The sequence below is a fragment of the Aquarana catesbeiana genome, linkage group LG04 (assembly GCF_042186555.1).
Source record: "Aquarana catesbeiana isolate 2022-GZ linkage group LG04, ASM4218655v1, whole genome shotgun sequence".
Lineage (NCBI taxonomy): Eukaryota > Metazoa > Chordata > Amphibia > Anura > Ranidae > Aquarana > Aquarana catesbeiana.
In genome coordinates this window covers 312,665,217-312,691,103 of record NC_133327.1, presented here as the reverse complement: position 1 = coordinate 312,691,103, position 25,887 = coordinate 312,665,217, and the positions used below count along the sequence as shown (strand labels likewise).

Genomic DNA, 25,887 nt, shown 5'->3' with positions numbered 1-25,887 from the left:
TAGACACACTCCTAAACCTTGTAGACAGTCTTCCCAGAGGAGTTGAAGCTGTTATAGCTGCAAAGAGGGTGGGCCAACTCAATATTGAACCCTACTGACTAAGACTGGGATGCCATTAAAGTTCATGTGTGTGTAAGGGCAGGCATCCCAATACTTTTGAAAATATAGTGTATATATATATATATATATATATATATATATATATATATATATATATATATATATATATATATATATATTTATGGGTGGAGCCCTATGTCCGATATGGACATAGATAACATTTGTAGTTAACATAAACTTACCATCGGAAATAGACCTGGAAGTGTGGACTTACCATATGAAATGGACCTGAAAGTGTGCCTTGGTCTGCTGGTCGGTATGCCAGAATAAGTGGGCATACCCTAGTTTAAGAAATGATTATTCTGTAGAGAGAAATGAATGAAATGAATGAAAGAAATGAATGCCTTGAAATGGGGATGGGAGGGTGGGTATCGCGCACAGGAAACCGACAAGCACCACAGGTGAGCGGGCTGCTTAAATACCCCCCGGGCTCCTCCCATAAATTCAGGCCACCATACTGGCCTTCCTACTTATGGGTGGAGCCCTATGTCCGATATGGACATAGATAACATTTGTAGTTAACATAAACTTACCATCAGAAAGAGACCTGGAAGTGTGGACTTACCATATGAAATGGACCTGAAAGTGTGCCTTGGTCTGCTGGTCGGTATGCCAGAATAAGGGGGCAAAAACATTAAGGTAGGGGTGTGGTTTTATGAGTTCTGGCTTTATTTATTTGAGCAAGTTTGGTGAATGCTTGTGCCGTTTCCACTTAAGGAGTGGGGACGTACCGGGCGAGGTAGGCAGAGTTTCACCTGCTAGGTCTCTTGATGACGTGGTCTGGGACCCATGCCGACATGCTGCCAAGGCTGCCCCAATACTAAAGAGTGACTGGAGTGCTGACTGGGGTCAAGGTTTGTGCAGCATAGAAGAACCCCAGGTGTTTGATGAACTGGCAGGCACTCGAGGGTTGGCCGAAAGGTAATAGGGGACTAGAGTTTGAGTGTTCCGGTAGGAGTGACAGTAGGCGGTCGAGTATGGTTACTGGCCACCGGACGTTGTTTACTTTATGGAGATGGATGTCTATCCTGGAGCTTGATTGCTGGGTTTTGGACATTGCAGGGTGGAGGATGAAATGGTGTTGGCAGCAAGCCAACTACACAGAACTTGGCCTGCGGGATTGCTGCGGGTGAACTCGCTGGGCCGCCAGAACCCGTGATAGGCCAAGTAAATGGCTGCTTGTATGGGCCAAACTGGGGAGAAGGCCCAATAGCGTACTGGTTAATATAGTAGACATGTCCCAGAAGATGGCAGCCTGGAACGAACATGCCGTGGACATTAAACTGGTGTTGCCAAGATAATTACACCAGCGTGCGCAGGAAGGACATCACAGAGCGATGCGGACCTGGCTTCATTAAGAGGCTCACCTCGGACCGGATGTCGGTGGCAAAGCCACGGCCTGTCCTGTCCAGTTAAGACCCTGGAGTTAAGCGGTTGCCATGACCGGGTGTAACTTGAAGAGGGAGGAAGTCCGGGTAAACCCGGGGTTTTAGGAGTGTCTCCGGGGGCCATGTACTTGTAACCGATGAATGGCCAAAAATTGCCGCGATGCCTGTGGTGGCTGTGGCATCTGTCGCTACCTGGGGTGACAAGGGCGATGTAGGTGATAAGACCCTAGAGTTAAGGTATAATCGTTGATACACCGATCCACGTAGTACGGGACCTTCCGACATTGATAGGTCCACATTCTTAGGAAAGACTGCAGCTACTTGTTAGTACACACCCGTGTATGGGTGAAGTCTTGGGGAACTAACCTGATACGGGTCAGTTTGTCAAGGGGGAGGCTGGCCTGCGTGGTATTCGTTAACTTGGAGGAGGTTATTGTAGACCTCGGTTCCGGATTATTGAGTTTTTGAGACTACAAGCTGAAGGACATAATGGTATTACCAGCGACTCAAGTTGTGTCTACGTAGTACCTGGCTGCCTGTGCCAGTGAAGTGAATTTGTTAGGCCGTAGAAAACCACAGAGGGCCAGGTAGATGGCTGCTTGTATGGCTAGACTGGGGAATGTCTGAGGTTTTGACATGTCCCTGAAGATGGCAGTTGTGATGGGCAAGCGTTTGCCGTTTAGCTATGGGCTGATGCTTCTGGACGCCATGTAGAAAGGATCCTACTGTATGAGCCGTAAACACGGATGACTCTCTGGGGTCCTGTGAGGGCAAGAAATGCTGGATGTTGGCTAGGTATAGCCTGATGATGTTATGAGGAGCCATCTGTGTGTGGCAATACGATACCTGGAGCGGGGATGGAACCTGAACTCAACTGACCTAAGCGAGAAATGACACAGAAATTGATGAGTGGCTCGTATGAAATGCCACTGGAGACAAGTGGCCGATTAAGTGCCACAGAAGAATGATGTGTGACTGATTGTGTGCCACTGGAAATGTGTACTGATTGCTAAGATGCGAGCCCTGCAATGATTGCAAGAGTTGTGCTTAAATACGTGTTTGCAACAATTGCCAGGGAGTTTGTGTCAATGGTGATGTGTTTGCCGTGACTGCGGAAGTCCGTATTACTGCATGTGCTTGCACGGGCTGCAAGGAGTTATACTTGGATGCGTGTCTGCAACGGTTATAAAGTTGTGTTTGGATGCATGCTTGCCATGATTGCAAGAAATTATGCTTGGGTGTGTCCCTGCAACATTTTGCAAGAAGTTGTGACTGGATGCGTGCTTGCAATGATTGCAAGAAGTTATGCTTGGATGCATGCTTGCAACGTTTGCAAGAAGTTGTGCTAAGATGCGTGTTTTGTAATAATTGTAAGATTCGTGCTTGAATGTGTGCTTGCAATGACTGCAAGGGGGTTTCTGTCGGTGGAGATGTGTTTGTAGTGACTGTGAAAGGTTCGTATTGCTGCATGTGCTTGCAAGACTGCAAGAGTTTAAGCTTGGATGCGTACTCGCAACGACTGCAAGAAGTTATGCTTGAATGCATGCCTGCAACGTTTGCAAGGAGTTTTATGATTGGATGCGTGTTTGAAATGATTGCGAGAATTTGTGCTTGGATGTGTGCTTGCAACGATTGCAAGACGTTCTGTTTGGATGCGTACTTGCAACGATTGCAAGAAGTCATGATGGGATGTGTGCTTGCAACAATAGCAAGAAGTTATGTTTCGATGTGTGCTTGCAATGAAATGCAAGAAGTTGTGTTTGGATGCGTATTTGCGACGATTGCAAAAAGTTAAACTTGGATGTGCTGTGACTATGAGGGGGTATAGTAGCGAGGCAAAGGTTTCAACGAATGAATCGGGACCATGACTGAGCTCCGAAGGAAGACTGGGGGTGGCCCTCCCTTTTTTTTTTTTTTTTGACTGACCTAGAGGAAATGACAGATGAGAACCGGTGGAGGGTTTGACTACCCGGTTTGAAAGGTAAATTGTAACATGTTTAAGCGACAGGTGCATGGCATTAAATAAATGAGTGAACTGTTTGTGCCATGACAGAGGCACGAATCGGTGTGCCATGACTGCGCCAATGAGGCCGCTCCAACTGGGGCTTGCCATTCGATTCGTGACAGTTGAAATGATTCCCATGACAGAGGCACAAATCGTTGAGCCGCAAACTACGACTGACAATGAACCGGACTCTGGAGCATGTCCAGAAATGAGGCCGGGCCCTGGGGCACGCCGTAACGAATCGGTGCATCGAAGATGCGACTGGATTCGAACCGGAGCGTGGTAAGTGCAGGTGTAACATTTGTTGCCATGACAGAGGCGCGAATCGATCATGCCGCTATAGCGACTGACTGCGAATCGGACTCTGGAGCATGTACTGAAATGTGGCCAATACCTGGGGCACGCCGAGACGAATCGGTGCATTTCCATGCGACTGAATTCGTAACGGAGCGTGATAGGTGGCATGATAACCATGACAGAGGTACGAATCGGTGAGTCGAAAGCGACTGATAATGACGTGACTCTGGAGCATGTACTGAAATGAGGCCGTAACTACTGGGGCACACCGGAGCGAATCGGTGCATCTTTAGATGCGACTAGATTCGAATCGGAGCGCGGTACGTGACTGAAATGAAAGAAATGATTCGAAATGGTTTGAAATGTTAGAAATGTATTTAGAAATGTTCAAAAATGAGAAATGATTGGTATCGAACTGACGTGGTTCGATAAGGATTGCGAATCGCTATGGCTGTCTACTGACACATGTTTAACAACTTAGACATGCCTGAAATGAAGCGACGCCTGCGTCGCGGTGGTTTCTCAGATAACGCGAAATGGTAACATAACGATAGTATGAGTGATATACATTGCGGTACGTTTGTGAAATTTGCGAGTGATTCGTAAGTTTGATATCACGGTTTAGTGACATGATATCTATAATGCGTGAAAATAAAAGTCCAACGGGACCCTACCTGCGACAGCCAAGCCAGACGCGTGGTCCGAACGTACGACTCGGTAAACGGGGGCTTCGAAACTCTCGAGCAGAGAAATTGCGAGTGCGGGAACTTGCACGATAAGAACTGCGGACGCTGGTATACGAATAGTCGGCCTAGTGACGTATATCGCGCACAGGAAACCGACAAGCACCACAGGTGAGCGGGCTGCTTAAATACCCCCCGGACTCCTCCCATAAATTCAGGCCACCATACTGGCCTTCCTACATATATATACAGTATTTCACAAAAGTGAATACACCCCTCACATTTAAAAAAACAATGTATTATATCTTTTCATGTGACAACACTGAGGAAATGACACTTTGCTACAACGTGAAGTAGTGAGTGTACAGCTTATATAACTGGGGCTGCATGAGTGCTGCCGGCACTGGGGACATACTGAAGCAGAGCATGATCCCCTCCCTTCGGAGACTGGGCCACAGGGCAGTATTCCAACATGATAACAACCCCAAGCACACCTAATGGATTGGCGAAGCATGTCTCCAGACCTAAACCTTATTGAGCATCTGTGGGGCATCCCCAAATGGAAGGTGGAGGAGCGCAAGGTCTCTAACATCTACCAGCTCTGTGATGTCGTCATGGAGGAGTGGAAGAGGACTCCAGTGGCAACATGTGAAGCTCTGGTGAACTCCATGCTCATGAGGGTTAAGGCAGTGCTGGAAAATAATGGTGGCCACACAAAATATTGACACTTTGGGTCCAATTTGGACATTTTTACTTAGGGGTGTATTTACTTTTGTTGCCAGCGGTTTAGACATTAATAGCTGTGTGTTGAGTTATTTTGAGGGGACAGCAAATTTACACTGTTATACAAGCTGTACACTCACTACTCTACTCTACTCTGTGTGTGTATATATATATATATATATATATATATATATATATATATATATATATATATACACACACACACACACACACACACACACACACACAAACAGTACTTTACATTTTGCTTGCGTGTGTTTGGATATTCTTTGAAAAGTGAATTTCTTCCACATCCATTGAGCTAAGGGAAAATTACATTGTACAGTGAAAATTCACTTGCAAAGTGACCATTCTATTTGCATTTAGTAAATCAACTAATTTATGTCACATTTATGACATGGTCTGTCCTTGTTGATGAGTTGCATTGTTAGCATCCCCCCTACAGAAGTCTAAAAAAATACAAATAGCAAGTACATTTTGGAATTCAGACCTCATAAAATTTATAAACTGTTGTTGACAACCCAAAGCTTTTTCAATTTATTAAGTTTATTACTAGAAATACTAAACAACTTAGGATGTGTTACTCTAAACAACTTACTAAAGCTTGCCTAAAGGTAACTTTCAAGAAAGCCAGATGTTTCCTAAGGTTTTTAAAGAGTGCTTTAAAGTTCCAATACAGGATGTGTAGTGCATTTTACTACTATGTTTAAATCAACACAACTTTTATTAACTAGTATAACAGTGCTTATTAAGTGAATGTTTAAAGCTCAGCACTACAAGTTTCACTCTCTTTAAATAAGCTGTAATATTTTAAAGTGATGGTGTTTCTGCTTGACATTTACTATGTGTATAGTTCTGTAAGTGTTTATTCTGGTGATTCATGACGCTGGCAATAAACCTGTATCATATGGACAAATGCTTCTCACACTGTCATGTTTAGTAAAAAATCAAAGATATATGTCTTTAGATTCATACTGCTACATATTACCTCATATTGTGTAAACCATTTATCATAAGTGGTAGGGATTGAAAACAGCTTTTCATGGTTATGTGCCACTGAATGAATAATACTTTTATCTTTTTTCCTACACTTTTACTGGTGGTTTGGTCTTGCATGATTTCTGTGTGTATTGCTTTGTGAGTACTAATTTACATTAAGCCTGCCTATCAAAAATGTAGATAAAGCCAAATAAAATATTAAGATTAGAACAAATATTGTTTTCCCTCAATAACGGGGGCCAAAGCTAGTCTAGCTATGCACCCTGCAACATGAACCCTCCAATAAGCCACAATATGCCTGCATTACATGGAGGAGCACAGTATAAGATGTGTAATAAAAAATAAAAAAAATGATATTAAAATGCAATTAGCATGTTGATGAGGGGGCAAAGTGCAACTAGGGAAGGTAAAATATAAGCAGATAAAACATCAGCTTTAAATTACCTTAATACGTTGATCAAAAACTATCTTCTTCTTTACTTAGGCAAGCAAGGGTGCTATGATTTGTCAAACTGTAGGCTAAGGATAGGAGGCTTATGGGCTGGTGGCAAGTAAAGGTATTGAGTGTTAAGGATTAAGATAGGGATAACCAAAGAAGAACAGAAAGAACACAAGTTTCCTGGAAAAATAAAACATGAAACTAAGTTACAATACATAACCTGTATGAGGTACTGACCACAGGAGTCAGTTGGTGGAAACAGAGACACAACCACTGTAAAAAAGATGCACAAATTGTGCAGAAAAGCTAAGTTAAGGGATGCTAGGGCAAGAGAGCCAACTCTTTTCAGCATAGTAGGGATAGGCACATGGAACAGAAGAATAAGCACTGGAATCTAACCAAAAAAGGTCTAACTGCTACAGAAATCTGAACATCAAGGAGCCAGAGTAGGAAGACCACTGCTGGATTGCAATTTGAGGGGTTTTACTTAGGAAGAGGAAACCTTTAATAAGCTGTTCAGTGCCCCCTATTTATAAACAACCTCAGATTTTCTAGACAGTTTCCTTCATTGGCATGTAGGTTAAATGAGTAATATTTTTGCAGTTTTCCTTGTCTTCTAAATCATTTCCATATCAGCATGTACTGGTCCTGAATGGCAGAATGTTATGTCTTTTATCTTTTTTATGCCCTGTGATTATGCTTCTCTTGAAGTTGTTTCCAGCTGCTAATAAAACACATTCTTACTGCTGAATGTGTATCTGTGAATGCTGTAAATAATCCAGCACATGAGAGCAAATATTGGCAATGCTACAACACCAATGCTGAGCTTCTGTCCCAAGGGACACAGGTTAAAAGGCTTATTTATGAAGATTTCCAAGCAGCAGTATTGAGGTCAGGAAAATACATTTCGGAAATGTTTGAAATATATTTTTTCACTAATTGGGTTACCCAAGCACATACTCATTCACAGCAGTATTTGAATATGCTAATTTCACTAGGAAGGACATCTTTCTATATTTTGCACTGATGTAAAACCGTAACAATAGTAGGAAGTTGAAAATATAACATGATTTGGCTTCATTCAACTCATGACATATGTGTGCGGCCGACTATTCACCCAGATGGTTAAATCATTCAAAAGTCTCTTGCCATATTTAAAGTGTAGGTCAGAACCATAAGATCAGTCAGAGGCGATAACACAAAATTGAAGCAGCAAAACATTAGGGTATAGGGATTGACCTGATACCTTACTTGGCATTAAGTAATACAGTATTCTATGGGCTATGGCAACAACGTTTCCCTTATAGCTACATCTGTTTTATGGTACTTAAAGCTAAACTTCAGCATCATCTTAGTGTTGAATATTTGTACAGGCTCCTTTTCTAAAATGGAATTGCTTGTTTTTACTGCACACTGTAAAGTTTCTTAGTGTGCATTAGAAGCTGAAGCAAGTCAGATAGAGCTCATCTCAATTTCTTGGCTGAAGAGCATTTAGCATCATCAAGCCTTTTCTCCCCAGCCTGATTGCCCCTGACCTACCTCTTTCATTCATTGGATATCAGTTCTTTAATCATGGAGACTTAGAAAATCTGTGGGCGTTGCCTAGGGTAGTCTGTATGCAAATGTGACCTGCCTAGGAACTCCCACTCCTCCAGACTGACAAGAACCCTTCAGGGCATTTGTAAATTTGTTGAATTTCCCTCAATAGCCACCCACTGCTTAAAATAGGGCTCAGGGTTCTTGAAAGGACTACTAAGAGAGGGTCCTGTGATGTTTTAAGAAAGCTATGTACAGCATTCTGCAACAAGCCAAGATCAAGCACATGATACTTAAAAAAACTGAAAAGGAGGGGGGAGGAACCAGGGAAGGCAAAATGTAAGCAGAACATAAGCAGAATAAATTTCGTCTTTAAATGATTATGATACTTTCATGAAGATGATCTTCTTTAAATAGGCAAGCAAAGATGCTATGATTTGGTAAATGGTAGTTTAAAGATAGGAGACTCATGGACTGGTGGCAAGTAAAGACATTCGTGGTAAGGATACCATGATAAGGATAAAGATAGGGATAAGACTGAGAAGAAAATAAGAACACACTGGGGTAGATTTACTAAAGCTGGCGCACTCAGAAACTGGTGCATCTGTGTGTGGTATCCAATCCACTTCTAACCTCAGCTTGTTCAATTAGGCTTTGGCATTTAAACCTAGAAGCTGAATGGTTTCTATCCAGCAGTGAGCCTGATTTTGCACTCTCCAGCTTTAGAAAATAAATAGTTCCATAGTTTCTGGAAAAATAAAACATGGAACCAAGGTACAAGATGCATAAGGTGTATGACGTACTGACTACATGGGTTAGTTGGTGGGAAGGGAGAGACAACCACATTACAAGATTCACAAATTGTGAAGAAATGCTGCATTTAGGGATGCTAACACAGGGGAATATAGGAATAAAGGCAGACCAGAGGTACAGGAAAATAAGGCACATGGACATTTGAGGCACAGGGTGCCAATATGAGGTCAGATGGTTTAAGAAACTTTAAGGATACTAGCAGCATAAGAAGAAGCAAAGCATGACTTTGTTGAGAGCACAAAGAAATGAGGCATGTGCACTGTGAGCAAATCTAAATCCTATCCCACACCTCCCCTGTTGGAGCTTTTTTACTCTGCTGCTGCATAAGCTGTCCTGTGATCAACATGATGTAAGGGAATGCTTAGTCTTATAGGCAAAGCTCATAAGACCACCAGGCACTAGAATTACTAGTTAAAGGAATACATTGATTACATTTATTATTTTATCAGCTGTTCATTTCAAAACCACAGCCTAGATTATATTTACACTGGCACTCTTTTTCATGGCCTAATAAGTCATGCTGTTTTGTTGTCTGTAAGCACTAAATATCTTCTGCTTCCTCGATGCACTTTACTTTTCTTACTCTCTCCCACTGTTACATTATTCATTGCATTATACATATAATTCACCCAGTCACCTGTGCAAATTGACTGACTATATGCTGCTGAATAAATGTTGTTCTTAGGACAGAGACTGTAAGTGCATGTAAGATCTAAATTGACAGTGTTGTTTTCACTAACTCCCCAGCAAACAGTTGGAGGAAATAAAAACAGTGTCGTGCTTCAGAAACTTCAGCCAGATACTCCATACATTATAACTGTGGCATCGCAATATGCTGAAATAGAAGGAGGAAGAATTTCTGGCAGAGGAAAAACAAGTATGTTATACTATATTGTTAGACATACATAATTAATATCCCGATCTGAAACAGGGATTTTTGAGTGTACTCAGATCCATCTTTGTATCCAAAGCATTACCCAAAGGTGCCTTCATATAACCTCTTCTCATGCCCCGTACACACGGTCGGACTTTGATCGGACATTCCGACAAAAAAATCCTAGGATTTTTTCAGACGGATGTTGGCTCAAACTTGTCTATACATGGTCACACAAAGTTGTCAGAAAATCCGATCATTCTGAACGTGGTGACGTAAAACACGTACGTCGGGACTATAAACAGGGAAGTAGCCAATAGCTTTCATCTCTTTATTTATTCTGAGCATGCGTGGCACTTTGTGCGTCGGATTTGTATACACACTATCGGAATTTCCGACAACGGATTTTGTTGTCGGAAAATTTTATAGCCTGCTCTCAAACTTTGTGTGTCAGAAAATCCGATGGAAAATGTGTGATGGAGCCCACACACGGTCGGAATTTCCAACAACAAGGTCCTATCACACATTTTCTGTCGGAAAATCCGACCGTGTGTACGGGGCATCATTCTGTATGCATATGTTCTTCTCTATATTCTAAGGATCCCTAAAACTTTTATGAGTACTTATGTAATTATATTTTTAATCTTACTTCTGGATATTTGTACCCCTGCAACATTAACTATCCCATAATGCCTGGCATGATTTGTCAGAGGCTGAAGATAGCTGTACTTTCATCTCTCTCTATAGGTAGATGCATCAGATGCTAAACAATGTTAGTACCGTGTTTCCCTAAAAATAAGACCAGGTCTTATATTCATTGTGGCTACAAAAAATACACTAGGGCTTATTTTCAGGGGATGTCTTATTTATTTACGGTATTAAAGTGGTTGTATCCCTTTAGAGCATGATAGATAGCACAGTGCTTGTGCTGTGTCATGTACCCCTCTCCATGTTCTAAAAATCAATCTGTAATCAATAAAAAAATGAAAAAGTTCCTGTGTCCCGTCTCCCACCCCCCCCACACTATCAGGTCAGGAGTCAGTTTAATCACTTAAAAAATCCATCTTGCTTAAAATCCTTATGAAATACTTTTAATAAAAATATTATACTGGTACATTAGTGTGTCAACAGTGTGTCCACAATTTTATACCGTAGAAAATACCTTTACAGCTCCCCTGGGCATTGACGTGATCTGCTCTTCCTCTCTGAGATCCCCTCTGACGTCAGCCCACTCCGAGTACTGCAGAGGGAGGGGCCACAGATGTCAGTGGGGAGGAGAGGATGAGAAAGAAGAGCCGAGATCCCGCTGACGTCAGCAGGGAGGAGAGGATAAGAGAGAAGAGCCGAGATCCTGCTGACGTCAGTGGGGAGGAGAGGATGAGAGAGAAGAGGAAGGGGCTGCAGACGTCTGCCGGGATGAGAGAAGAGGACCTCCGGTGGCTGTAAAACATTGCATTATTATTACAGTAATAAACGGAGACACTGCACCAGTATACAGTAATGGATTACAGTTTTTTTGTAAACTTTGATAGAGCTTATTTTCGGGGTAGGGCTTATATTGCAGCCCGTCCTGATAATCACGCTAAGTCTTACTTTCGGGGTAGGGCTTATTTTTGGGGAAACACGGTAGGTGAATCCTTGAAGGCTGTTGAATATCTATCCCTATACAGTCTCGTTGCGTTGTCTACCATGCTCTGATCACACAGGGGACATAGGGGTAACTCTTTGGTAGCTCACTACAGCATTGTTGGCAAATAAACTCTGAATTTTGAAATAGCAAATAAAAAAGAAGTATCATTGAAACTCATATTTGTTGTCAGTGCTTGTTATAATAAAACATTTACCTGTTTTTCAGAACCCCTTAACACGGTGAAAAATCTCAGAGTATATGACCCAACCACAAGCACTTTAAATGTCCGCTGGGAGGCAGCAGAAGGGAATGTACGGCAGTATAAGGTCTTTTATGTCCCTACTGCTGGTGGATCTGAAGAAGTGGTAAACACTTTTTTTCATTTTGCTTTCTTTAAATGATTGGTTGATAGTTGAACTTAAACTTTGGGTTGTCTGAATATTCATTATGATGTAGAATGTGAATTGGTTGTGATCTGCTTACATTGGCATAAACCAAAAAGTGATATGAGTAAAAGAGCTACATTCTACTTAACATAATTTCTGCTCACAAATTAGCTCTATTGGACTTTTCTAGCATGACCTTCTGTGGTGAATCTGCTGTGCAGTTCTTTTCTGTGAAATGTTAAAAATGCTGTGCTTAATCCAATGCTCTGTAACTTAAAATATACAGTATGTTCAGCATGCTGATAATAGTTGGAAAGATAATTTCCCTACCGTAAATACCCAGGCATAGAAATAGCAGGAAGTGATTACTGAGCTGGGCAATCTATGAACTATAAGCCATAAGTATTTAATGAGGACCTCCATGGTGGGGAAATAATAGATGACTGTCAAGTGCTGTAAGTCTTGGAATGGTTGTAGTAAGAGATGAAGTTCTGTGCACAGATTTACCAAGGTTTCCTTAGAAGTTTCATTAGACATTATTTCTACATAAATAATAAGAAATTATAGTAAACTATTCATTAGTATGGTGAAATTGAAGTCAGTAGTAATGCCCTAGTTTATTTAGAAATAGTAGAGCTATAAGTATGAAGTGTATCAATATTGTTTCATTAAAAGATGAACGCAGTGATGAATATAATAAACATATAATAAGGTTCATACCTACACTTTTTTTCTCCAGATTACTGTTCCTGGAAATACAATCTATACAGTTCTTAGAGGACTTCAGTCTGACACACCCTACACTGTGACGGTAGTCCCTGTATATTCAGAAGGAGATGGAGGCCGCATGTCTGAAACTGGAAGGACATGTATGTGAATCATGCTTTATTTCATAAAGAATTAAAAGAAACCCACTAACATATGATTCTAAAGTTAGGGGGGGGGGGGGGGGGGTATAAACAAGCTATGGACAAACTGATAAAAAAAAACTTGTTAAAGCTAAAACGTTCAAATAGAAACCCATTTCAGGGTTCTGTCTGGTTTGTTTAAGTTAGCATTGTCTATGCTATATATTTTTATAGTTACCTAGTTATATAAGTAAGTAATAAAAGGGTAATCACTTGCTTATGTTAGTGTATCCAGGCATTTTCATGCACGTATAGGAATGTCTGTAGACAGCAAATGCTTGTAGCTGCTATTTATGTACACATTTCGTTGGCAAGTTATATTTGAAAATGTCTGTTATCACTGTTACTGTATAAACATTTTGTATATCATAGTGGGAAGACATATTGGTCATTAGTGAAAATACAAACGTGGAATAATATAATTTGTTTGGCTAATTCAAAAGATTTAAAGTCTTTTCATTCTTTGGATCTTTTTTGTCATAAGTAAAAAAGAGTTTTTTGAAAGCATTGGACCTTTACATAGCACATAATACCACTATTTAAGTGAAGCAAAAAGTAAATAAAAATTAGAAGGGCAATTCTCTTAGATTTAATACCACATCTAACCAATATATACGTTTATTTTTACTTTTGTTGTAGTGGTGAGAGGAACTGCAAAAAATATTCAAGTATATAACCCCACTACCAACACATTAAATGTCCGCTGGGATCCAGCTCCTGGGCTTGTCCAGCAATACAAGGTCAACTACTCTCCATTATATGCAACAAGTCCTCCTCTGTCTGTAAGTATTGAGTCTTTTTGGTTGTATTCAATTATCATTAGCTTGTTTGCTTTCAACTATGTTTGGTGTAGAAATATGACTAACTGTAAAGAAGAATACTTAAAATGTGTATTTAAAATATTACGGATATCACCTCAAGAAACTTTTTTGTGATGTATACATTTGTATGATAGAAATGTTGAAGAATAGATACACCAATGTATGTAATATATTAGTTAAATGGCACTGAGTTGCAATGAATAGTGCAGTAACTCTTTCCTTTGGGTGTAGTTATTTGACATATGTTTGTAGAATTTGCAATTAACAATGCTTGTGAGCTTGTTATGGGTGGCAAGCTATCCTTCGATATTCGATCCTTCAAAGCTATCCTTTGAATATTATCTTTTTGTGTTACTATATAATATAGAAGCAATACTGCAAAATATGTTTAGGATGGCAAAGAAAATCACACACTGTAGAATAAAGAAAGCTGCATAAACATGGACTCTTCACCACAATGATTCAATCAGTGACTCATTCAGAGTGATATGTGACTGCATAAGACTCTCTATAAGACTCTATAATGACAGAGAGTCAATCTTAGATTCACTACTTCAGTAAAACAATTCAGAACACAGCTACTTGTGATTATCCTCATAAATAGTGTCCCTTACAGTGGAATTGAAATACTCTGGTAGCAATCAGAGAGGAGCTTCCCATTTGGTCTTTGGAGAGGCTGCATGCTATTAGACTATGTCCCGGCTGCTTGCATGTTTGTTATGATAATGGAGGGCCTGGCACCTGGCTGCAGAATATTTGCTCAGCTACCTCTGCCACATCAGGTGTGCCCTCTCTATGCTGCAGAGGGTGGGAAGCTCAGGAATGTGTACTTCTTGGGTGTATCCTGTGGGAAATGAAGTTAAAGGGGCCTGTGCTTGCATCTGAGCATGGATAGTCCACTACATTACTCTGCTACTTACTTTTTTCCTAATGAAGTGGCATGTTCTTCTCTCAAAATGCATCAGCAGTATCACCTTTAAAATAAAGTTTTCATTAATAGCTAATCTTGCATCAGTCAGATGTATTCTCCTGCTTCTGCCCTTAATGTTTCAACCACCTTGGACAGCATCACCAAAACATGTGCCAAAACCCTAGTTCCCAATCTTAGTGGCATCCCTCCCTTCCCTTCCCTCCCCTGGATTGTCTGATTTCCAGTTATTACCCAAAAGTGTTAGGCCATCACAAAAGTGTCAGTTAGAGCTGCACTCAGTGGTGAGCGTTCTTGCAGTTTGTATTGGGACTCAATAGCATTTATCTAGAATCCCACACTCATTGGTGCCCTAGTTCCTAGGGTTTCAACTGTATCTGCAGCCTGAAAGCCAGCAGGGCTAAAATGAGCAACCTACTGTATTTAACCTCTTCATTTGAAGCAGTAAGTGTCTTAGAGTGTCTTAGTCTTATGCCCCGTACACATGGTCGGACTTTGTTCGGACATTCCGACAACAAAATCCTAGGATTTTTTCCGACAGATGTTGGCTCAAACTTGCCTTGCACACACAAAGTTGTCGGAAAATCCGATCGTTCTGAACGCGGTGACGTAAAACACGTACGTCGGGACTATAAACAGGGCAGTGGCCAATAGCTTTCATCTCTTTAATTATTCTGAGCATGCGTGGCACTTTGTCCGTCGGATTTGTGTACACACGATCGGAATTTCCGACAACGGATTTTGTTGTCGGAAAATTTTATATCCTGCTCTCAAACTTTGTGTGTCGGAAAATCCGATGGAAAATGTGTGATGGAGCCTACACACGGTCGGAATTTTCGACAACTAGGGCCTATCACACATTTTCCGTCGGAAAATCCGACTGTGTGTACGGGGCATTAGTGTCCATGTTTGGTTATTCTCCAAATATATGATGTGATGTATACACTGATATAATTTTCTGTATCTTGAAAGTAATAGTATCTTTGCATGCTTGTTTCTAGGTTGTGGTCCCCAGCAACACTCAGAATTTGCTTTTAGAACGCCTGAATCCTGACACTCCTTACTCTGTAAATGTGGTCGCCATGTATGCTGATGGAGAGGGTGATCCAAGTGCTGGAGAAGGAAAAACATGTATGTATTGCAAAAAGGCAAATATAAGTGTACCACTGTATTATATTTCTTTCCAGTGGAGTTTGAATGTACCAAGTGTAGTGTGATAAACCAGTACATAAATACATACTTTTTTATGCCTTAAAGAAAAAGTTATGTGTTTTTTGTACAATTAATAGTTTTAGGGTCCATGGATCCCTCTTTTTTTAAAGCTGTGGTGTTAATAGGCAGTAAAGCATGCAATAAAGCATCAAAATATCAATTTTTACTCCGAGCATCACTTAAATAATAACAGCTGGAATTTATTGGGTCTCACTTGCTGACCAAGAAAATTGACTTAATTATGAGAGATTTGTCCCTTATAAGTTTTATGAAGTATTGTTATGCTTTGATCTTCCTTGTAAGTATGTTACTGATTTTTGGGCTTAAGATGAAACAGGCATTTTAGTTTATCCTATGTACTAATTGTAAAAAAACAGGAACCTTAGATATAACAGAATGACGAAGGGTTGTTTAGGAAATGAAAATAAAACTCCTTGAAATGATAATATTTTGCACTTACTTATGCAATATCAAACCTCATCTAACTACTGCTTGACCTTAATATGCAATGCAATCTATCTATCTATCTATCTATCTATCTATCTATCTATCTATCTATCTATCTATCTATCTATCTATCTATCTATATTGTGTTTTGGAACAAGGAGAACACATTATGCTCTCCAGCTCTTAGTGAAACCCTGCTGACTTCCATCCATCCATTCATGTGCAAGGAAAAATGCTGCTTTTTTCTTCTTCTTATTGCACGTGACTGGATATTCTTTGCAAAGTGAAATTGTACCACATCCACTTAACTCTGGGGAAAATTCCTTTGCAAAGTAAACTGCCTGTTTGATAAATTAACCATATATACTTGATTAAAAAAAAAAAAAAATTACCAAAACATATAACCCTGCTTCACAAACAACCATACAACCATAGACATTCATAAGAAGATATCTAAAAAAAAAAAAAGTTTCAATCTGCCATATTTGTAGCACCTTGTCATCAGTTTCTTATATGTACTAGCTATATATTTTTGGGTTCAGTTTATTTAAAAGAAAACAATTCAGAGCATAGTTAGTCCTCATTTTCCTCATGTTCCCAATGATTGTTCAAACTGTTTAAAGCTGTTGTACTTTCATTACTTTTGCCAAAAGATAGAAATGCAGTTTTGAGGATTCTTCTTAATACAAACTCAACTTTGCTGGAAAAGGATTTGGTAGAGGTGGCAAATGTAGCAAAGTCCGTAAACTTGATAAATTAAGCAGTGGTACATAATTGTTATTGCATCATTGATTCATCGTACTCTTGGGGACCCAACTTCAGTTTTACACCAGAGCCCTAGGAATACTAGTACTTAGGAATATTGATGTGGGGAAAAACCTGTTAAACATTTTAAGACTAACCTATAGCAGCAGTTTCTTTGCAGTTTACCAGTAGCAATCTCCTCGAGATGCACAAGCTTCCATTAGTGCAAATGTTACATCTTTCGTTTTCCTATTATATGAAATTTCAATCTCCTTTAAAGTTTTACATTGAGCAGTGCTCGTTGTAAGATTTTAGGCATATACTGAATATAGCATGCTGGCATGTTATTTAAGTGGAATAAAATTTAAATGATAGATAGCTTCACATGTAACTATATTAAGATGCAGTTATTTTAACAGCTGCTTAGATGTTTTCCAATACATTTGGATTTGACATCTAAGGCTTTCCAAAACTGCAATCTGCTCAAAGCATTTAGTCAAAAAAAGGCGATAAGCCATAGCAATCTATCGGTAAACATACTTCATTGCTCTGGCTTCCTCAAGATAATAGGGAGATTCAGGGTGTAGAATGGGGCAAATCATCTTTTGACAACTTTTGCTTGGAGGTGTCAGAATTGGCTTAGTATAGCTCCTTAGGTTTTGGGACTCTCAGGACCACCTGAACATGTTTGAAGGTCTAGCCAGGGGTCTCCAAAACTTTTAAACAAAGAGCTGGTTTATTGTCCTTCAAACTTTAGGAGGGCCGGATTGTGGCCAGTGGGAGTGTACATTTTCCTGGCATCAGTGGGAGTAAACATCACCACATTTGGTATTGGGGGGAATAGTGTCCCATCATTGGTATCGGTAGGAGAAATGGTGCATTATTTTTGGTGTCAGTTGGCAGAAAAGTGTCTTGTATCAGTGGAAGGAATAGTGTTCCAAGGGCCAGATAAAGGCAAGTAAAGGGCCACATCCGGCCCCTGGCTGCAGTTTGGAGACCACTGGTCTATGCATATATTTTTTTTGGTGCGTACATTTTGGCAAAATTGAAACTTCAGCACATCTGCATAACTGATGGGTATACTTTAAAGGAGTAAACCCTAGTTGAGTAGCTTTACCATTGCTGTGGTGCTGCTTGATATTATATTTACTGCTTTTTGCATACCAAGATTGGCGATCTTTTTTCCTAGGGCAAATTACCATAGTGCAGACACACCTCACACGTCTACCATGGTTAAACTGACAATTCTTTTATTGATGTCTTTTACAATACAAAGTTCCTCATATTGGCTAAACCAAAATCAATTATATTATTATTTTTGAAACAAGTAGCCTAATATATTTTTGGTGGATGTCACAGTTCTACAATGTTCTAAGGAATTCAGACTGGAAAGTTCAATTCTGTGTTATATTAGAACTTTCCTCTGCTTTTGCTGACTGCTGACTGTTTTGCAATTCCCTCCAGCAACTAAAACCTTTCCAAATACCTGTGGTATCCCTTTTTCCACATTTTGTTCATGCTGCGGTAGGTTTATTTTTTAATAATCTGTTAGTATGTCCTAGCTGGCAGCAATGTGCTGTGGAGATCTTATAAATTAACTGCACCAGAAGTGTGGTTGGAAATTTCTGAGTTTACTGTGCTCAAATATTCATCATAAATATTATGATGTTGCTGTTAAAGAAGAAATCAAGCATATTATCTGGAATGATAATGGTTTTATAATTGTTTTTTTCCAGTACCTCGCAGTGGGCCAAAGAACATTAGAGTTTTTGGAGAAACAACTAACAGCCTTTCAGTAAGCTGGGACCATGCTGACGGTCCAGTTCAGCAGTACAGAATCATCTATTCTCCAACTGTTGGTGATCCCATTGATGAATATGTAAGTTTCCTTAATGGCTCAAACAAAATGTATCTTTATTTTGATATATGATTATAGGTTTACTTTATATGTCATGTAGAACTGGCCACTAAGATCTTGGCTGTCAGTCAGCATTCAGCAACTGTTTAAAGTGTGGATCTGTCTTTCCCCACTGAGATTCATGCTCTCTATTTTTTCTGGTGACCATTGTCATCGGGACAGAAAAAAATAGGAAATCCAAAATGTAATGATTGTCACTAGAACAGAAAATGTAAGGTCCGAATGAAGAGCGGAAAAAGACCTCTGCTCACAGGTGATACAATTGGTAACACTCCAAAGTTGCTTCTGTGAGGTGGGATGCACGCCCTGCCACTGCAGCAGAAATGATGGAACAGAGAAACTTCAGATCGGCAGCACACCCACACAAGAAGTAAAGTAGAAAGTCTTTATTGAACATAAATATAATGAAAACACTGGATGGGTACAGGCAGGGGAAATGCAGGTAGGTTGACGTGTTTCACACTATAGAAGTGCTTTGTCAAAGCTTGAAAGACTTGAACTTGAAAGACTTGAAAGATTATTACGTATACATTGCAACTATGTTATGAGAATAGATGAACTGTTGGTATAACATAAAACTTGAGCTATTGTGCTTGTGAGGTGCATTCAACTTGAGATGCTCATCAACCTTTAAGTTGGACTCTGTGCTTTAAAGCTGGCTGGCCGTTGCAAGAATTTAAATGTGTTATCTCCAGCTACTATCATTTTTGACTGTGATGTTTCAATTCGTTCCTACATTTTAATATAATTATAATATCTAAAGTTACATATACATTTACAGTATACCTCAAAGCACCATTCATACTCTGTGGTCCTAAAAATGTAGCACAATTTTCACTGCAGACATTGTATATTACTTTCTGACATACATCCAAACCAGACTCTGTGCCATGTCACACCACTTTCATTCATATGTTACAGATTTTGTTACAATATGCTTTCTTTTTTAAATCTCCTTGTATTCAGGCTTCATTTTATAAAACAGATGTACATACATTATGTCTGCTTTACGGTGCATATAGTGGCCTTGTGAGACAAAATGTCATACGCTATGTGGAAGCAATACACAATGACCCTGTATACCTTCAGACCAAAGCTGATTAGTTACCTAGCCACGAAAAGCAATGCAAAAACACTAGTATTATACAGTAACAGTTCTCACAATACACCATACAGCTTTTTGGTTCCTTTTTTTCTTTTGGCTTGTTGTGTGGAATGTATAATACAAACGGTTAATATACAAGTTTTGCGCACTGAATAAAATGTAAATTAACTGTTCTTAAACTGTACTTTCAGACAACTGTCCCTGGTCGGAGGAACAATGTAGTCCTGCAGCCATTGTTGTCAGACACTCCATATAAAATCACTGTGGTTGCAGTCTATGCAGATGGTGATGGAGGACAATTAACAGGAAATGGAAGGACAGGTAAATTATTTACTTTGTTATGGACAGGTAATAAAGCACACTGAAAGTCAAAGTCAATAATATTGCTCTTTTGCATACACTATGGGTACAAATTTTAAAGCTGAAGTTTAAGATACCAGTCATCCAAGTTTGAAAGAGCCTAAATCCAATTAATGAAAAGGGCAGGACAGAGACCTGGTGATGCCAGTTCTATTGTTGGGTAACGTGTGACATTGTTAACTGAGTGCTTCATGGGAGCCTGGGCCAACCTAGTTAAAGGGGGATTCCAGATTCCAATAAGCCCCCGCCCACAGACCCCGACAACCAACGGCCAGGGTTGCCAGGAAGTGGCCCTTGTCCTCATCAACATGGGGACAAGGTGCTTTGGGGTAGGGGGGTGCAGGGCCCCCCTGCCCCAAAGCGCTCACCCCCCATTTTGAGGGCATGTGGCCTGGTACAGTTCAGGAGGGGGGGTGCTCGCTCGTCCCCACCCCCTTTCCTGACCTGCCAGGCTGTGTACTCAGATAACAGTCTGGTATGGATTTTGGGGGGGACCCACACGCCGTTTTTTTTTTTAATTTAGCGTGAAGTTCCCCTTCAAGATCATCAGAGCACAAGTCGCATGCCAAAGTCGCATGAGTCAAGACCGCGATCCAACTTTGATCCGACTTCAGTGATATTCAATGGGCTGAAGTAGGATCAAAGTCAGACCAAAATATTGCAGGAAGCATTTTCAAAATTGGACCGACTTGTGTCGGACCAGTTAAGACGGCTCCCATAGAGAAACATTGATTTTCTCACATCATACGACATAAGCTCCCAATGTTGGAGTGTTTGTTGTACCAGTGTGAACCCAGCCTGAAAGACAACAAATGAGCCCTTTGTTTAGAAAGTTCATTAAATGTTAACAGTAGATCATGGTTAAAGATTAGTTTATGAAACCTTTAGCTTTGAACTAAAAACATGTGGTGGTCCAAGCCAATCGTTTTCACATCTCACTCCAACTAGTGCATATTCTTTATGTTGACAACACGTGCTACCTGGAGGTTATGCGGACACAATGTTTATGCTGTACAAGCAAGAAATTATCTACATTACCCTGTAGATAGTAACATTAATAAAACTGAAATTAAAACTATGTTGGTCATAACTTTGTCATTGTCTATAGCATTTTCTATTTCTTTATAGGAAGGCTAAGCTCTTTTAATTTATGATCATGTTCTGCCTTAAAGTGGTTGTAAACCTCAGACATGAAATATGAATAAAGCATATCCCTCTATAGTATGTATTTCTCTGAATTCAGAACACTAAACGGTTGATTTACTAAAACTGGGGAGTGCAAAAACTTGTGCAGCTGTGCTTGGTAGCCAATTAGTTTCTAACTTCAGCTTGTTCAGTTAAGTATGAATCTGGACACTGATTGGTTTTTATGCAGATCTGCACCAGATTTTGCACTCTCCAGTTTTAGTAAATCAACCCCTAAGTGTCATTCCAATCTTCTGCCCCATACCTCTGCTATCTGCATGAATCACTTCTGACAAGTTTTCCTGACACAAGGAAAAAAAAGGTGACAAGGGAGGGATCTCCATCACACAGCTTGTGATTGACAGCCTCAGTTCTGTTCCTGTGTGTTGTGTAAAGGAGGGTATGTCTCTTCCCTCCATTTAGCCCTCAGAGCTCTCCTCACTGAGCTCTGCAGAATGTAACTCTAGTTCTCCATCCCATTTCTTTCTGACAGCTCAAACAAGCTTTATAAATTCTGGACTTTGAATGACTGTAGAGAAGACTACAGATCAACAGGAACAACTTATGTATGAGGATTTATTTCATCTCTGTGTATCATCTGAGGCCAGTCACTGCACTGGGTATATGTAAGGGTTTACAACCACTTTAATGTACAGCTTCAAAGTTTACACCCTTTGACCTACATGAGAAAGCTATATTCTTTTTAACAGTCAGCCGAATTGGCCATATGACTACTAGGTGTAAATAGCAGAGAGTATAGACACTAACTTTCTGTGTGAATTTTACCACACCTCCTTATTCCCTGGCCTGTCAGCATTTATCATGGTTTGTCTATAACACCAATGGCCTCTGAATGAGTATTATAACTGTAATGTGTCATGTTATAGAATATTTGATTATAATGCATTTTTCTCTTTTTAGTGGGTCTGCTTGCACCAAGGAACTTGCAAATTTCTGATGAATGGTATACCAGATTCAGGGTATCTTGGGATAGAGCTACTTCTCCAGTTCTTGGATACAAGCTTGTGTACCAACCACATGGTTAGTAAACGTTGTCATACCTTTAATTGATTCACACCAAAACTGATTTCAGTTTGATTTATAAATGCAAAGATTAACATTGAATCATTTAAATATCTAATAACAAAGCACATTGTCAAGTTGTTGGATGTTTAAAGCAGAACTTCAGCCCCTGTTTATTGTGGCTCCACCCCCCTTGCCGCCATTATGGCGCATTTACAGATATGCTGAAGGAAGTTTTGTCAGCTATGCCTTTGTGCATGCTTGGTGAAATCCTGCACATGTAGAATCTGGTCCGCTTAAATATTTGACCCTTTTACCCTTCTATTGTACTGTTATGCCCCGTACACACGGTCGGATGTTACGACGGGAAATGTTCGATGGGAGCTTGTTGTCGGATATTCCGACCGTGTGTAAGCTCCATTGGACATTTTCCATCGGAATTTCTGTCACACAAAATTTGAGATCTGGATCTCAAGTTTTTCTACAACAAAATCCGTTGTCATAAATTCCGATTGTGTGTACACAATTCTGATGCACAAAGTTCCACGCATGCTCGGAATCGAGCAGAAGAGCCGTACTGGCTATTGAACTTCCTTTTTCTCGGCTCGTCACCGCGTTCTTGACGTTCGGAATTTCCGACAAGATTTGTGTGACCGTGTGTATGCAAAACAAGTTTGAGCCAACATCCGTCGGAAAAAATCCATGGATTTTGTTGTCGGAATGTCCGATCATGTGTACGGGGCATTAGTCTCCCTAGATCTTAGATTTTGCCATTGTAATTAGCATAGTAGTCTTATCAAAAAAATTAAAGATTTGCTGACTAAGCAAAAGACAGCTTCCATAAAAAAAGTGTATTATTTGGAATGGCAACATTAAATATTCTGATGATCTACATAAAGATCTACATTAAATGTAAAAATAAACTTACTGAACACCTACAGTATATAAATGTTTATGTTGTTATTATATAAAGATGCTGATGAATCCATAGAAGCTTTTGTTGGTGATGTGAATTCCTACACGCTGCAAAACTTGAATCCTGGAACCACCTACGATGTCAAGGTATATGCTCAGTATGACACTGGACTAAGTGGACCACTCTCAGGGCCTGGAACGACATGTAAGTAAGCTCTGCCCACAGTCTGATTACTTATGATCTAGTGTGCTACCTGTACTGTAATTTTTCTTATAGAATTAGCTTTATGCATATTTACCTTTTAAATACACATGAAATTTTTGTTATGCTTGTACATACTTAACATATTGTTACCCTGAAAAAATCTATATTTAAGATTTTTCATATCTCATAGATATGATGTGGGTTAAATAAGAGTTCTTTTTGACCAAGAGTAAAAGCTTCAAATATAATAACATTTATTAGGAAGCAGTTGAAAGTCTAGCTAATACACAGTCATCTATCGTCTTACACCAAGGAAGAAAATATTAGGTTGAAATGAACTATTTACATGAAGGAATACAGGGTATATTCCTTAAAACAGTAATCTAAGTTACAAGTAAACCAGACCTTTTCCATAATTACCCTTTAGTTCCATTCTGATCGCTGCTGTTCCTCAGAGAGAGAGTTACCTCCCCTTGGCTCTGAGTATATCAAACCAGGCTGATGTCTCATTGGTTGGCCTAGCTTGGATCACGATTGGAGGGCTTACTCCATAAGTCGGCCCCCTTTCATGCAAATCCTTGTGACTATGCTGGCCAGTTGATCTAATTGAATTTCCCCAGGAACTTAGGTATTGATTATGGGTTGGGCTCCCTCCAATGCATATCCCAGCATGGGAACCCTTTGAAGCGAGTAGGTGTAAAACAATGGAATTGGCTCTCCATTGTTTGTATATACAAGCCTCGCCCACATTGTCTGCTCTTAACAAAAGCTTCAATGAAACCCTTTTGCCCTGTTTTCATAGATGCCAGCTAAATGAATGAATACATTAATTATTACAATATTTTACAGTTATTAATGGAGATTTCACATAAACCCATATGGCAACAATATTAATCTTACAGTAAAATTGGCCATACTGTACAGAAACACTAACCACTGCTTCATGTTACTCACCACCTTTCTGCTCTTTGCATAGGCTCTTGATTGCCATACTATGAATATGGTTACTATGTGTTTTTATTTTCCATTTATAACTAGGGACACATTGAATTTTAGTAAAGGCATTTTTTTACAAAATTTACTTTTATTGAGAAATTTTATAATACCTTAAAAAGTAGCAAGTGATACTTTTTCCCCCACCAAAAAATTTTCAAAACAAGCAGCCACATTTTCACTTTTCTTTATCTGCTCTGTAACACCATAAATTTTGGGAAATATGTGGCAAAGCGTATTACATTCCTACTTTTGATTTAGAACTCCTGGAAATGTGCATTGTGTGGGATGATTATTAGTTGGTTGTTAGTGTCGATAAGGGATATATTTTATCTGTTCTTTTGATAGGAGCTGTCTTAGCATCATCCTGTTATCATTCTATTTAATTTCACTAAATCACATGGTGCTGATACATGTTGTTAACTGTCAGGGCGATGATTGGTGAACAAGTAAGATAGTTTGAAAACCAAAACATTTATGCTTCAGCAAAATATTAAAAGATAATTCACTTAAAGAACAGTTCCAGATCATAAGTAACGAGTGAATTGTAAGTGTTATCTAGAAAACAATGCAACTGTGCAAAAGTCAGAAAGCCCACAGTTTAGCTTAAGGCCCATCGATTTCTAAATAGTCTCCCAATCCCAACTGTTTGTAGATAGTCACACAGCAGGGGTCTAAAACAAAAAAGTAGCTCTGGCTGCAGATCTGACTGCAATACTCTCACAATATGTCCTCAGTCTTTCCTGGTAGAATTACACCTGCCTTCATTATCTAACATGGCAGACTAAGGGTATACTGTGAGTTCAGAACATCATGGACCCACTCTCTAAGCGGACGTTATAGCTTCCTGTATGCTTCTGAGGCATGTAACGTCTCCTGTCTTTGCTTGCTACATCCACAATCAGATTCAAAACTCCCACACAGGTATGGAATTCATTGGTGGCTGTCTTTAGGCTGACACTTTATTAAGTGAGGGTTTTCTGATTGGGAGCAGTAAAGGAGCCTACAGTAAATTTGTTTGGGAATCTCTCTCCGAATCTCAAGTAAGAAAGGTTTACTAGATTTACCAGTTTACTAACAAAAGGGAGTGGGTGGATTGGTGCAGTACAGGAATGCTTGATTGAAAAACGTACTAAGTAGGTAGGCTGTGCAGTCTATATGCATTTCAATGCTAATTTTACTGTAGTGTTCCTTTAAATTTATAATTGC

At 39.7% G+C, this 25,887-nt stretch overlaps 1 protein-coding gene across 4 annotated transcripts in view; it reads left to right on the top strand.

Annotated features, from left to right (window-relative positions):
• Positions 1-25,887, top strand: part of COL12A1 (collagen type XII alpha 1 chain) — a 264,287-nt gene that overhangs the window by 143,170 nt on the left and 95,230 nt on the right. For all 4 annotated transcript variants that reach the window (XR_012243891.1, XM_073626810.1, XM_073626812.1 and 1 more), the window contains 9 exons: positions 9,772-9,901; positions 11,754-11,893; positions 12,654-12,783; positions 13,462-13,604; positions 15,573-15,702; positions 18,711-18,853; positions 20,189-20,318; positions 22,464-22,583; positions 23,539-23,685. Coding sequence is in view for 3 of the 4 variants with exons in the window: in XM_073626810.1 (XP_073482911.1) it covers positions 9,772-9,901; positions 11,754-11,893; positions 12,654-12,783; positions 13,462-13,604; positions 15,573-15,702; positions 18,711-18,853; positions 20,189-20,318; positions 22,464-22,583; positions 23,539-23,685 (1,213 nt within the window). In the remaining variant the exon portion in view is untranslated. The remainder of the gene's footprint in view (positions 1-9,771; positions 9,902-11,753; positions 11,894-12,653; positions 12,784-13,461; positions 13,605-15,572; positions 15,703-18,710; positions 18,854-20,188; positions 20,319-22,463; positions 22,584-23,538; positions 23,686-25,887) is intronic.